The sequence below is a fragment of the Panthera tigris genome, chromosome C1 (genome assembly GCF_018350195.1).
Source record: "Panthera tigris isolate Pti1 chromosome C1, P.tigris_Pti1_mat1.1, whole genome shotgun sequence".
NCBI lineage: Eukaryota > Metazoa > Chordata > Mammalia > Carnivora > Felidae > Panthera > Panthera tigris.
In genome coordinates this window covers 213989881-214004424 of record NC_056667.1, presented here as the reverse complement: position 1 = coordinate 214004424, position 14544 = coordinate 213989881, and the positions used below count along the sequence as shown (strand labels likewise).

Below are 14544 nucleotides of genomic sequence, written 5' to 3'. Positions count from 1 at the left end.
GCTCTGGACTCATTTTCAAAGTTTCAGGCCCCAAGAGCGTCTGGGGCCCCAAGGGAGGCGTGGTTCCCCTGGGAGCAGGTGGGTCTCAGGTCTGAGTGGAGAGGCAGACCGCGCTCCCCCAGAAGGCTCCCGAGGATGCCCGCGCTGTTTGCGGCAGCCTAGAGTGCTGTCTGGGAAAGGTGAGTCGTCTAAGCCATCTGGGAAGCAAGGCTTGTGGCCTGGGGTGCAAATGCCTCCCCTTCACGGTGGCCCCCACAAGGCAAGCAACGCTGGACCTTGGGGGCTCCGTGGGCGCAGGCCTGGGCTCGAGGCGCAGCAGCGGCCCTGGAGCCCCAGGAAGAAAGCAATACAGGCCATCATGGAGGGCCGGGCCCCCCGGGCACCGCAGAGGGAGCGAGAGGGGTGCGCCCCGGGCCGGGACAGGCGCGCGGTGCAGGCTGGCGGCTGCCTGAGGCCCGCGCCTTCCTTGCTCCTCTCCCGGGGGCCTGACCACACGGCCCCATCCCCCCCGCGGGGCCCTCTACGCCCACCCGGGAGCTCCCCAGCCCCAGGGGCGGAAGCTGTCCTCGCCTGCCCCCTCTCGGGCCTCCGGGCCGCTCCAGGGCCGGCTGAACGGGGACCCCCGAACCCGCTCCCCGAGGCAGGCTGTGCGGCCCGGGCTCGGAGGCTGGGGGTTCCGGGAGCCTGGAGCTATTTTCATCCGATGCGTCAGCCGGCCCGGGAGGAAGAGTCGGCCCCGGGCCCATTGTCTGCGCGCGGCGAGGGAGGGGGACGCGGAGGGCGATTTCGAACGCTCGGAAGGCGCGAAAGCGGCGCGCGGGGCGGGGAGGTGCTCGGCGGTCCGGGGGCGGCGGGGGGCGGGGCCCGAGGGGCGGGGGCGGGGCCGGGGGCGGGGCCGGGCGCCCTCCCGCCGCTGCAGGCTGGCGGCGGCGGCGGCGGCGGCGCGGGGACTGCGGGGGACAGCTAGGCAGCCGCGCGGGTAGCGACGCCCGGGGAAGCCCGCGCCCCGCCTGCGCCTCCGAGGCGCGCCCGGGAGCGGGAGCGGCCCCGCGGCCCTCCCAAGGCAGAGGCGAGCGCCGGGAGCCCGGAGCCCGGAGCCCGGAGCCCGGAGCGGGCGGGCAGGCGGAGAGCCGGGCAGCGGCCGGAGCGCGGGGGCGCGGCCGGAGGCAGCCGCAGAGCGAGCCGGGGCCGGAGGGAGGGCGCCGGGCGCGAGCCCCCCCCCTGCGCGGCCGCCGCGGAGGCGGCTTCGCGGAAGACAAAAGCCCGCCGGAGAGACGCGATGCCCGGCCGGCGGGGGCCCGGGGACCGCGGCGTCTGAGCGCGCCGAGCCGAGCGCCCCCCCGGGGGGGGCCGCCGAGGCCGGGCCGGTGCCCGCGGCGGAGGGCGACAGGGGCTGGCCCAGGTGCTCCCGGCCGCTTCGGGCCCCGTAGCTGCTCGGGGGGCGGCGCCCTCCCGCCGCAGCCGCAGTGGCCGGCGCCGCAGCCAGGAGCCATGGGCAACATCTCCTCCAACATCTCGGCCTTCCAGTCCCTGCACATCGTCATGCTGGGCTTGGACTCGGCCGGCAAGACCACGGTGCTGTACCGGCTCAAGTTCAACGAGTTCGTGAACACGGTGCCCACCATCGGCTTCAACACCGAGAAGATCAAGCTGAGCAACGGCACGGCCAAGGGTATCAGCTGCCACTTCTGGGACGTCGGCGGCCAGGAGAAGCTGCGGCCGCTCTGGAAGTCCTACAGCCGCTGCACGGACGGCATCATCTACGTGGTGGACTCGGTGGACGTGGACCGGCTGGAGGAGGCCAAGACGGAGCTGCACAAGGTCACCAAGTTCGCCGAGAACCAGGGCACGCCGCTGCTGGTCATCGCCAACAAGCAGGACCTGCCCAAGTCGCTGCCGGTGGCCGAGATCGAGAAGCAGCTGGCGCTGCACGAGCTCATCCCGGCCACCACCTACCACGTCCAGCCGGCGTGCGCCATCATCGGCGAGGGCCTCACCGAGGGCATGGACAAGCTCTATGAGATGATTCTGAAACGCAGGAAGTCCCTCAAGCAGAAGAAGAAGCGATAATGCGCCCGGCTGTGTTCGGGAGCGAGCGGGGCGCGAGCCGGGGGGCGAGCGAGGGAGCGAGCAAGTCAGGGATGGATGGGTGGATGGATGGATGGATGGATGGATGAACGAAGGAGCATCCGCGCCCGCGAACAAAGACCGAGAACCAAAGCTATGCTTCGAATTTTGAAAACGGAGTCTGTGCACCCAGACGCAGGACTAGTGACTTAACCTGGGTGTGTATACCGAGTTGCCAGCCCGCCCTCGATCGGCCCCCACCCCCAGCTCAGGGGACCTTTTGTCTGAACGCCAGAGCTACTAATGGGTGGGGGGCGCTGGGGAGTGGACGCGCCTGGCCTGCTGTCCGCCCCTCCCGGCCCAGGTGGAAAACTCGGATGTCAGAGACAAAAGCGATCTCTTCAGCCGCCCGCCACAAGTTGGGCTGCCCCGCCCTCACTGGGGCTCCCACCTGTGAGTCACCTGAGGTATGCGGCTCCCAGAACCCTGGGAGCACCTATCTGGGGGGCAGGTTGGCAGTGGGAGGTGCTGGGGGGGAACGGCCTCCCCTGCATTCGTGGGCTCGGGAAGCCGGATAGTTTCATGTCACAGGGCAGGCCCCTGTTGAAATTTCATTTGTCCTGCTCTGGGCCCAAACGAGGTGGTGGTGATTTGGGCCATCAGAGGACTGCCTGGAACAATACAGCAGCCCGAGAGCGTGGGGCGCCGCGCTGGCCTTGGCCGGGGGGATGGCCACAAAGCTGCCCCTTTCCTGGTGCTTTTTTGGTGGCTACGGAAGACCAGTTCGGTTGAGAACTGCTTTTCAGCCTGGAATCAGACATCTTCCAGATGGTTTGGACCCTGTCCATGTGTAGGTCATTATCACACAAAGAGACCAATAAAAATTAAAAAAACAAAAAAACAAAAAAAACTGTTGGAGGTGGTGGCAAATGATATATTTACTGTTTGCAGGATAGTTAAAGGTTTTTAAAGGGTAAGGCTCTTCTTGGCGTAAATGCTGGATGGGGTGTGTGTGTAGATACAGGGACCTCCCTCTGTCCTGTGTAATCGGCATAAATACCTAGACCCATATGTGTGGAATCTTAAAAAATCTCTTAGCCTCCTGATTGGTTTGTATGAGCACACGAGCCGCAGATGTGTGCCGAATTGCAAGATGGTTTTTTGCAAGGCCGTCTCTTGTAATACGAACAGCTTGATGATGGGTTCGGTTTTCAGACATGTTTTTAAGAAATTCTACAAATGAATACTCACCTTAGAAATATTCACCTTAGAAAAAAAAAAAAAAAGACTCCGCTCTGCCCTTTTAGATCCTTTTACGCTGCAAGTGGGGACGTGTTCAAATTTCTAATTTGGTTCATCGTGGCCTATCTGGTTTGAAGCATTTCATTAAAAATGTCTCGTTAGAGTATTTGATGTCATGCGCCAAAAAAATAAAACCCCACCTTGTTGCAAAAGCCGACCTCGTTGCATGGATTTTAAAAGCAAAGGAAAAGCACAAGGAGTGAGGTCCTTCCCCATCCATTCTTGTGGGAACTGGCCTGCTAGGCAAATGCAAACAATGAGTGCTTGGGATCAAAGAAAGCGTGTGATGTAATGATCACCTGTACTCAGGCACTTCGCGGTTTACTTGAAAGAGGCTTTGGAAAAATAGATAAAGCGAGAGAAGAAGAAATACATATTTTTAATAATGTGATTTAAAAATCCTTTATAATCAGGACTGAGTCTTGGTTTGCAGAAGCTGTCATTTACCCTGAGACACAGTATCAAAAAGGGAAATTTCTACTTACCTTTTGGTTTTCATTTCCTCTTCAAATTCATGTTCACAGGTAGAATTTTGCATACGCACACACGCGCACACACACACACACACACACCCCACTGTGAGGAATTTCTTTACGAAGGAGGCCTATATAGCAACTGGGCATGATCATGCTCGAGCATGTGAGGTCGTCAGATTATATATCCATGCCTATTGTCCATTACGCTCAGAAAGTTAATTTAAGAACCAGAGGTGGTCCTGCTCTCCTGCTTGAAACCCAATTCTTACAGGAAACCTTTTAAAAGAGGAAACCTAGCAGGCCCATCATCTTCCTTTTATCTTTGGTCGTTGTATTTGGTACCTCCCCAAGGCTGGTATTTTTGTAGCAACTCAGTAGAGAAAATAGAGCTAAGCACTGTCAAAGCCTGGAGAATTCGGTTTACGTATCGACAGCGTAGTCACTGATTTCTAAATGGGCTGGTCCCATCATCTGAAGATTCTGTATAGAGTTATTAAAAAAAAAAAAAATCCCATCCTCCTTTATTTTCTTCACATGTAACAATTTCTTATGCACTTTGACATTTTGGTAGGGCCACGCTATTGAGAGAATAATATATTTATTTTGTGACATTGAAGATGCCAAATGCTGTAACCACCTCGTGCTAAACATCCTTAGGTTCAAGATCCCTGTTCAAGTCCCGTCATGCTTTACAAGCGAAGCGAAATGACTTTGGTTTTTGCATTATCGATACTTAGGGGTGCAGTCAACTGTTAGTAAATTGTGCGGTCAAGTAAGGCCCCTGTGGTGTATCAACCAATAGTTAAGAGTCTCCGTTGATCTCTGTGGTGTTTGACCTAATAACAGCCCACTTTTGTCTCTGACCAAACAGAGGAAGCACGCGTCAAGTTACCTTGGCGTGGCCTTGTGGGGGGGGGGGGGGGAGTCCCCTCCAATATGGCATCAGTGATCTGTTATGCCTCCTGCCCCTTTGAAGAATGAATGGGTTTCACACGGAGGAAGGTGGCCTCCCCACGTGACCTTTCGAAAGGTTCTCCCCTAGACACAAGGAGGCCGGTTTTATTTCAAGCCGATTCTCTTCACAGATTCTCTGTCATGGTGTTGGGACTATCGTCTCCTGGTTTCGGTTTTCCTTTCTGCTGCTGTAATTCTCTGTCCTGAACGTCCTCTTCTGGTCCTGTTCCCTTTTATATGCATATATGATGCTGTGAACAGAAATAAATTATTTATACAATCAAACGTTTGGGGAAGTTGTCTGGATGGTTTTTCAAGTTGCCCTTCTTTATTCCTAGGCCTTCTTTGAGGAGTGACTGGATGGCTCACCAGACGGCCTCTGGGGCCCGCCTGGGGCTGGATCAAGTCTCAGTTTTTCTGGCTTCCGTGTCCAGCTCTGTCCTGAGCAGAGGAGTGTGAGGGCTGGACCGCACCATACACCTGTGCCTGTCCCCCTACGCCTGTCGCCCTACGGGGTGCCTGTCCCTGGTCCTCCCAGATCCTTCAGGAAAAAGGCCTTCAGTGCCTCGCCTGTCCTCAGCCTCTCAGTTTATTAAAAAGGTCACGATTTGGGGCGCCTGGCTGGCTCGGTCGGTAGAGCATGTGACTTTTGATCTCAGGGTCGTGAGTTCAAGCCCCACGCTGGGCATAGAGCCTACCTGAACAAACACACAAAACAAGGTCATGATTGTTAATCATTTCAAGAATACCATGGGATTGTGTACAATTGGAAGTAGCTATGTGCTGATATAACGTGAATCGTCACAAAGCTGCTCAGCGCCTAGACCTCCTCTGCTCCGATCTGGGCTGAACCCAGAAGAAATCCAGGACTTTGAGTCCTCTGCCGTAGAAGGTGCAGTGAAACCATCGTGTTTTGTACCTGTTGTTGGGGAAAGGCCTGCTTTCTTTCTTTCTTTCTTTTTTTCTTTTTTAACATGTATTTATTCTTGAGAGACAGAGCACAGGCGGGGGAGGGGCAGAGAGAGAGGGAGACACAGAATCTGACACAGAGCCCGACGCGGGGCTCGAACTCACACACTGCGAGATCGTGACCTGAGCCGAGTCGGACGCTCAACACACTGGGCCACCCAAGCGCGCCCCCCCCCCAAAAAAAAGGCCCACTTTCTGAAGAAAAAGCGATTGGGGCTGACTCCGCAGCATTCTGACAGGGTCAATGCAGCCACACTCGTGAGGGCCCTCAGCAGATACCAGGCCACAAAAGCAAGGCCCCCTTGGGTCTTAGCTCAGGGGGCAAAAGGATCCAGTTTCAAATTTCAACTCCAGCGCTTAGGGCCTCCATCATTTTACTCTCCATTTCTGAGCCTCTTGAGCCTCGATCTCCCCATCTGTAAAATGGGGTCACAGTGCGTGCGGGAGGATAAAACACAATCATAACTCGGCTCCGGTGCTCAGTCAGCAGCCCCAGCTTTGATCACGGGTCGCTAGCAACACGTGGAAAGCACCGTAATTCCACCCGACCACAAGCATTTAAGTCAGCTTGCCGCGATCTGCCTTTCACCCACACTTCTTGGTGTCCTTATGCTCTGGAACCTAGCCCGCACCCCAGGCCCAGGCCAGAGTGGAGTCCAGGAAGTGTCTGTGGACCGTCCCGGGCGTGTGGTCTCCCCTTCCAGAGCTCTGCGAGGCTGGGTGAGGGGCCAGACGGAGCTGTGTGGACCACTGGGTCCGCTGCTCCCATGGCCCATCTCACCAGGCTGTGAGCGCCCCCCGACAGGGTAAGGCCTGGATCCGTGGCAGCCAGTGCGGAAAACCACCTTGAGCAGGGAGTGAGTACTCCCTAACTATCGGCTGCATGACTGCATTCTCGTTGGTTAGTTTTCGTGGTAAATTTGAAACCTACGTACATTAGATGCATATAAACTTACATACGTTATACAAAATAATTATTTCCCGTGAAATGTTTGAATTAAGGTGAAAACAGACAAACTGTGAATATCGTTCTTCAAGATCACGGTCACGAGATGAATCACTGCTGTGACTTTGCAGAAGGACGTTGAAACTTGTACACAGGGTGGAAACAGGTATGAGCCTAGGGGTTTTTCTTAAAAGATGAGCGAGGCTTGATTTTATCGTCCCGGTTGCTATAGAAGCTAATGTTTAGGAGCCAGATAACATCAGAAAGGCCACAGATGCGGGGCGCCTGGGTGGCTCAGTCGGTTAAGCCTCCAACTTCGGCCCAGGTCATGACCTCGAAGTGTGTGAGTTCGAGCCCCGCGTTGGGCTCTGTGCTGACAACTCAGAGCCTGGAGCCTGCTTGGGATTCTGTGTCCCCCTCTCTGTCTCTCCCTCCCCCACTTGTGCTGCCTCTCTCTCTCAAAAATAAACAGACGTTAAATTTTTAAAAAAGAAAGGGCACAGATGCCATTTTTAAGTCCTGACACCTGAAAAATTCTTCAAAACCTATTTAGGGATCAGTGCTCTCCAGATGAGTAAAAATACTAGAAACCGAAAGAAGACAAAACCCCAGCCCTTATTTTGTGGGGCCAGCCTTCATCCGACGGTACCAGGTGAGACTGGGTACCTGGGCAGTGTTGTTCATTTGATGTTTTCCAGGAAAGTCACCACAAACCGCCCCTTTCTGTACCCTCCTGCACCCTCCTGAGCCCCTGCACCTTCCAGCACCCCTGCACCCTCCTGCACCCCTGCATCCTCCAGCACCCTCCTGAGCCCCTGCACCCTCCAGCACCCCTGCACCCTCCTGCATGCCTGCACGCTCCTGCATGCCTGCACCCTCCTGCACCCCTGCACACTCCAGCACCCCTGCACCCTCCTGAGCCCCTGCACCCCCAAGTACCCTCCTTGCACCCTCCAGCATCCCGGCACCCTCTTGCACCCCTGCACCCTCGAGTACCCTCCCTGCACCCTTCTTCACCCCTGCACCCTTCTTCACCCCTGCACGCTCCTGCACCCCTGCACCTTCCTGTACTCCTGCACCCTCCAGTACCCTCCTTGCACCCTCCAGCACCCCTGCACCCTCCTGCCAGGGGGGATCCTATCTGCACTGTGTCCAGAACTCACGCCCGCCACCATCGACACGCCAGAACAGAAGCCCAGAGCCTCGCCTTCCCTCCTCAGCAGGATCCAAGGTCCAGGAAAATCCAAACCCTCTGGTACCATGTTCCCATCCCTGAAGAATTTTCTTTCCGGTATTTCCTTCAGGAGACTGTTTGTGTCCGGGGCAATGCCTCCCCACTCCAGACAGCGGCATTGACACCCCCGGAAGGGTGGACGTGGGGTATCAGTGCTCCTGCTTTGGGGTGCAGTCTTGACAGCCAGCTCTCTACCGGGGTCCCTCAGCAACGGTAAGAAGCTGAAGACCCCGGCCCCACCCATGCCTCGCGGTGTTTACAGAGATAAAGTGACGAAAGAGAGGAGAGCACAGGGCACAGGGCAGGTCCAGAAGCCTGCAGGTCAGCACAGCACGCCTGGACTGTGGCCCCTTCTCTGCCGGGCTGGCTCTGGATTGCAGGGACATCCTGTTCCCCTTGCTGTTAGGGACGAGCTCGACCCCCCGCCCCCCACCCCGCGTCCCCTCTGTGTCTTCACTGATGAGAACATCCAAAGCCGACTTCCGGGAGGAAAGCGTCTCTCCTCGCGAGATTCTGGGATGTAGAACCTTTAGTGCAAGAGTCCATTAAGTAACTCTTGGGGAAAATGAGCCTCCGTACCTCTGTCACTTTCAGGCTCCTGCTTCTAATGGCCACGCACGACTGTTCCCTCCTTAAACGCTAACTCCCCGTGCAATTAATTTCAGCTGCCCGTGTCTCACGAAAGCTAAAACGATTTCAATGCATTATTTAAAAGTCATCAGGGTAAGTAATGACAACCGCACCGGCTCCTTTCGTAAATATACTTCGGAGGCCGCTATTCTGCAGATGAACTTTCGCATTGCTATGTCATTTGCAGTGCGCTCGGATGCCGCACCCATCACGTAAAAAAAAAAAAATGCTGTTAAAAATAATATCTGCAGGGGCGCCTGGGTGGCTCAGTCGGTTAAGCGTCCGACCTGAGTTCAGGTCACGATGGTGAGTTCGAGCCCCGTGTGAGGCTGTCTGCTGTCAGCACAGGGCCTGCTTCGGACCCTCTGTCCCCGCCCCCATCTCTCGCCGCCCCTCCCCCGCTCAAAGATAAATAAACAGCAAAAAAAAAATAATAATAATAATGTCTGCAAATAATCGTGACACCTGTTATGCTGGGGACGCTCCCCCAGGTGGGGGTTCCAAGCCGGGAAGACTTGGAACGTGATTCTTGTCCTCAGATGGCTGACATTCTAGGGGGTGAAGCAAGGGGGAGGTATCACGTTGGCGCTGAACCCCGGTGTGAAACGTCCCTCAGTTTGACCAAACGGAAAGTCATTAATTCAACCAAGCTCACGTTTTCCATGCCACTCCAGCCTGGGAGTAAAAGCGTGGCACGCTGTCTCAGTGCGTGCCATCAGAAGACGCCCAGTCCCCCCCTCGATCTCCCTCTTGCTCTTTCTGAGACTTCCTTGGGAGGCGAGCTGATACGACTGTGCTAACTGCTCTGCCTTCTCCTTCCCTTCCACCCCGTCCCCCCCCCCCCACCCCCGACTGCTTGCGGAAGTGTCCTTCTGGAAGCTGGGCTCAGCATGGCGGCCGCAGCGGCTGGCCCCCGTCCTGCTGACCCCCATTGTGGCGACCCATTCCCAATGGCCATCAGATACTTCGTGACGTGGCTCCCCAGTGTCTACTCCCACTCAGACACCCGGGGGCGGGGGCTGATCTGAGGGGCTGATCCCGCGCGGCCTCAGAATCCCCTTCTCACCTCACGCTGGTTCTCTCTCCCAGTGTGGACCCCCCCCCCACCCCCGAACCTCAAAGTGCTGGGAAATCTGCCTTGGAATCCGTTTGCTACCACAGAGTGAGGGGTTTCTTGCAGAAGTTTTGAATAATGGCCACCTCCCCCGGAAATTCACTCCGGGCCTCAATTCTGCTCGGCTTGCTTCCGTCTGAGCAAGTCACCGGGATGACGGAATGAGGGGCTGAAGAGTCGGAATGAGGCGAAATCCTGTGAGGCAGACACCGTGGGTTACCCACACACGAATCCGTGCCTCTGTCCACCTTTCTCGCAGGCAGAACCCCACTTTTACTTGGGGGTGCCCTCTGCCTGACGACTATGTGCCCAGGGAAAGTGACTCTACACTCAGCTTAAGGGGAGATGGGTCTGAGCCACAAGATTAATCAATTCTTCTTGCTTGGGATTTGTTTAGGGAAGGGTCCTGAGACCCAAGGGAAGGGTTTCCCGGAGAGGAATAAATGGATGGGCTTTGGAAGATCTTCCTTATGTTTTAACGTTGGATCATACAGCTCTCCTTTGCTGCCTCTGAATTTCAGTGAATGAAGATGTGATGGCTGGAGTGGCTGCAGCCACCTTGACACCATGTTGAGAGCCCACTCACCCACTGAGGACAGCAGGAGGGAGGTATGAAGGGTCTCAGATGACACTGTGGAGCTGCTGACATACCCATCCCCGGCACCACCTGACCTCAGGACTTGCAGAAAATGACATGCCCTTTACTTGGGGTTTCGGCTACTTGTGGCTAAAACCTCTCAGCTGATAAGGTGCCTCAGACACCACCCCCAACCCTTCACTGTACGACACACGTAGGGCTCCCCACCAGAGCTGCCGTGTGAGGGAAACCATCAACCACCCCATGCCAACCGATCACAGGCAGATCGAGACCCGCCTCGGTTGGCCCCGGCTGGGGGGACAGAAGGACTAACGTCTCGGCTCCTGGTTTAACAATTACCACCGGGGAGGTCAGGACATTCTGGCCAGGAGGGTGAGGCGCAGCTCGAGGGTAATTCCAAGTAAGCAGCTGAGAACAGTGAAGCCCTTTACCAGCACTCATTTTCTGAAAAGAAATGATTAAGATAATATTACTTGCGACCATTCACGGAGCGTTTGTTTTATGCTGAGCTATGAATTACGCACTTGACAGACTCACGTCATGTAATCCTCTCTGAAAGGCCATGAGGTAGATGTGTTCATCCTGCCGGTGCTGATGTGGACCTTCACGACACAGGCAGACAAACAGATGGGTAGACAGACAGACAGTCACAAGAACAATCACTGAGCACTTACGGGGCGCCGAGCGCTGGGCTGAATGCACGGGGTAGACATCCGGTCTGTGCCTCATAACAAACGTCGAGGGACAGGGACTATGTTTGTCACAGGCTTGGAAACAGTCGGGCAGTCTGACTTCAGGACCAGCCCCCCTACCCTGGGGCAGCCCTTCACAGCCTGGAACCGGGACCTGGCACAGGGAGAATGTTCCACAAGAGCTGTGAAGTCAATGAGCTTGAAATGAAGGCAGGGTCCGCACCGTCGCAGCTCAGAGACATGGCATGAGAGCACCCCAAACCAGTGCCTCCCCCACCCCACCCCCACACATCTGGGGTCCGCTTTTCTAGTAAGTTCCCCATGATGCCATTGCTGCTGTTCTCTGAATGTCGAAGCGTCAAAGCCACGCACTCCAAAGTAACTGCCCAACCTTGGCCTGGTGTCACCCCCGCACCCCAGCAGGCTCGTGCCTGAGCTACGCTACTGACCTACCTCTGGAGCCGTGGCTCTCCACGGCTTCCAGAAAACAATGGTTGTGTCCTGAGACACCTTTGCTTGTCACAACTAAGAAGGTGGGGCACAGGACAGCCCACAACAGAGGACAGTCTGGCCCAGAACACCCGTATGTGCCTAAGCAGAGGACCCCTCCTCTATGGCCTTCATACTGGCGGCTCCCTTTCCCTAGAACACCTTCCCCCGGGGCAGCATCCTGGCCGTATCTCTCCCCAACTTCCCATCTTTCCGCCCACACCTTCCCGTTTTCATTAAAACCCCCTTCCTACTCTCTCTGCCCTTCCCTGCATCACTCTTACCCGTGACATACTTTGTATTTTATTCCCACGGACATAAAATGAACTTATGCTCAATTATGTATTGATTGTCTGTCTCCCCCCGGTGTATGAGTTTCCTGTTGCCACTGTAACAAGTTACGCCAGACTCAGTGGCTTAAAACAACGCAAATGTATTATCTTACAGTTCTCAAATCACAAGTCCTAAAATCAAGGTGTCAGGAAAGGCTGCGTTCTTTCTGGAGGGTCTAGGGGTGAATCTCGTCCAGCTTCTGGTGCCTACCTGTACGCCTTCACTTGGGGCCACTTTCATTGCCAAAGTCGGCAGCACAGCGTCTTCAAAATTTTTTTAAATGCTTATTTATTTTTGCAAGAGAGAGACCGAAAGAGAGAGAGAGAGAGAGAGAGAGAGAGAGAGAGCACACAGGGGAGCAGCAGAGAGAGGGAGATAGAGAATCTCAGGCAGGCTCCTGTGCTGTCAGTGCAGAAGTAGACTCGGGGCTCGACCTCACAAACAGCGAGATCACGACTTGAGCCGAAATCAAGTTGGAAGCCCCACCAACTGAGTCACCCAGGTGCCCCAGAGTCTTAAAAAAAAATTTGTAATTTTTTAAATGTTTATTTATATTTGAGAGAGAGATAGAGTGCGAGCAGGGGAGGGGCAGAGAATATTTATATTTGAGAGGGAGAGAGATGTGAGCAGGGGAGGGGCAGAGAGAGAGGGAGACACAGAATCGGAAGCAGGCTCCAGGCTCTGAGCTGTCAGCACAGAGCCCGGCGCGGGGCTCGAACTCACGAACCGCGAGATCACGACCTGAGCCAAAGTCAGACGCTTCACCGACTGAGCCACCCAGGCGCCCATTAAAAATTTTTAATGGATCGCTTCTTGGCCTTTTGGCTAAGATCAAGTGTAAAAATTTTTAATGGGAAAAAAAAACCCTGTAAAGCTTATTATCGAACAAGTAATTGGTATCATCCTCAAGGATCCTTATTAACACAGTTCCATGCGGCTTGATGAAAATGATAGATTATATCAGCTTATAGAAAAGTGCTGTTCTTTGACCGCTGCATTTGAACAGTCACGGAAAATGATGTCCCGAGTATATTTCATTAAGTTGTTAATGAGCTTCTGTTATCCGCCTTAATTGCCACAGCTCGGCTCCCAAGTGCTAAAACCACATTTGAGGTGTCCTTTGGTAAAACGCGAGGGTAGAGCAGGTCTGGGGAGGGAAGAGCCAGCCCGATCTGTTGCCCAAGAATTTCTAACACTTCTTCCTTCGTTTCTCAGGCCTCAGGTTTTCACACCATCAGGAACAGGACGGACGCCATTTGTTGTTCTTTACTGCAACCTGTTAGCGTCACAGTAAACTCAGGGCTCTTGTCCTAACTTCAGGCTATTGGCCGAATGAAAGTGTTTGAGGGGCGCCTGGGTGGCTCAGGCTCCAGGTTTCAGCTCCGCTCATGAGCTCATAGTTCGTGAGCTCGAGCCCCGAGCTTGGCGTGGAGCCTGCTTGGGATTCCACCTCTCTGTCCCTCCCCCCGTTTGCTCTTGCTCTGTCTCTCTCAGAATAAATAAATAAACTTTAAAAAAGTGTTTAAGTACCCCCCTCCCCCACCACCATACATGAACCCACTATACTCTCCTAACTCACATTATCATTCAGCCGGGGACTCAAGAGCCGTAAAAAGGACGCTGACCCTTGGGTTTCTGAGTGGTTCTTCTCCACCGTGCACCTAGGCTTTTGTAGCTCGATCTTTCTAATGATCGTAGCCTAAAGATTTTAACTTCACTCTTGTCTGCTTGGGACCCCTGTAACATTTGATCCGCGCCATTCAAGTTAGATATTTATCTACCGTTCTTGTTGCTCTGGAATTAACACATTCTATAGCTCACTGCTTCCCACCCTGCGGCGTGCCCAGAACTCCCCCGGGGAACTTGTTAAAACACAATCTCACGTGGGGCGCCTGGGTGGCGCGGTCGGTTAAGCGTCCGACTCTTGATCTCGGCTCAGGTCACGATCTCGCAGTTCATGAGCTCGAGCCCCCGTGTTGGGCCCTGCGCTGAGGGTGGGGAGGCTGCTTGGTTGGGATTTTCCTCTCTCCTTCTCTCTCTGCCCCTCCCCCACTTGTGCGCGTGCTCTCTCTCTCTCTCAAAAAAAAAAATACACTTCAAATTTTTAAGGAGAAAAATACGATCTCACGTGTTCGATCTGGGCGGGACCCAAACTTTGGCGCTTCCGGTGCCACTGAGGCCACGGCTCCGTGCCCCTGCACACTCAGTGCACTCGGATTGGGGTGGGGCCACGGCACTGATGCTGTCCGCGAACCGGAGTGAAAAAGGGGCGGTCCCGGGAGGATGGCCCTTCTCGAAACCTTCACTCCCCTCTCCGAGACTGAAAACAGGGATTCCAGGGTCACGGAGGGGCTGATGGGAACAGCCTGGAAAACCGAGTCACCTCGTCCACAAGAGTCCAGCCGCCCAACCAGCAGCACCTGCGACGTGAGCCAGACAGGAACCTGTCTTACGCCGCTGAGATCTCAGAGTCTATTTACTGAACCCAAAGCTCCGCGTGGCAGCCCCCCAACCCCACCCTCAACTGCTACAACATGCGACAAGCAGCTGGTTATTAGGAGAGCTGGTGACGGTGAACCTGCCCGTGTAAAATGCCCTCTGGCTTTCCGGAGTCGGTTCTCAGGGATCTCGTTCGACCACCTTCTCAGTTTTCAGTCTCTGTAACAGCCTCTGCCTGTTGGCACCCCAGGTCCTCCCAGGCACCCTTAATCTTTTGCTATCAAGGGCAGTGCCTCCCAAA

At 55.1% G+C, this 14544-nt stretch overlaps 1 protein-coding gene and 1 non-coding gene across 2 annotated transcripts; both read left to right on the top strand.

Annotated features, from left to right (window-relative positions):
• Positions 1–1311: 1311 nt before the first annotated feature.
• On the top strand, positions 1312–5084 carry ARL4C (ADP ribosylation factor like GTPase 4C). Its single transcript, XM_007082989.3, has one exon. The coding sequence runs from the start codon at positions 1492–1494 to the stop codon at positions 2068–2070; it is 579 nt and encodes a 192-aa protein (XP_007083051.1). The 5' UTR covers positions 1312–1491; the 3' UTR covers positions 2071–5084.
• A 330-nt stretch (positions 5085–5414) lies between these two features.
• Positions 5415–5487, top strand: TRNAK-UUU. Its single transcript has one exon. It is a non-coding gene; the product is annotated as a tRNA-Lys (tRNA).
• The last annotated feature ends 9057 nt before the right edge of the window (positions 5488–14544 follow it).

What these genes read in the sequence shown, in the direction of transcription:
- ARL4C (XM_007082989.3), top strand. Translation starts at nt 1,492, where the DNA reads ATGGGCAACATCTCCTCCAACATCTCGGCCTTCCAGTCCCTGCACATC.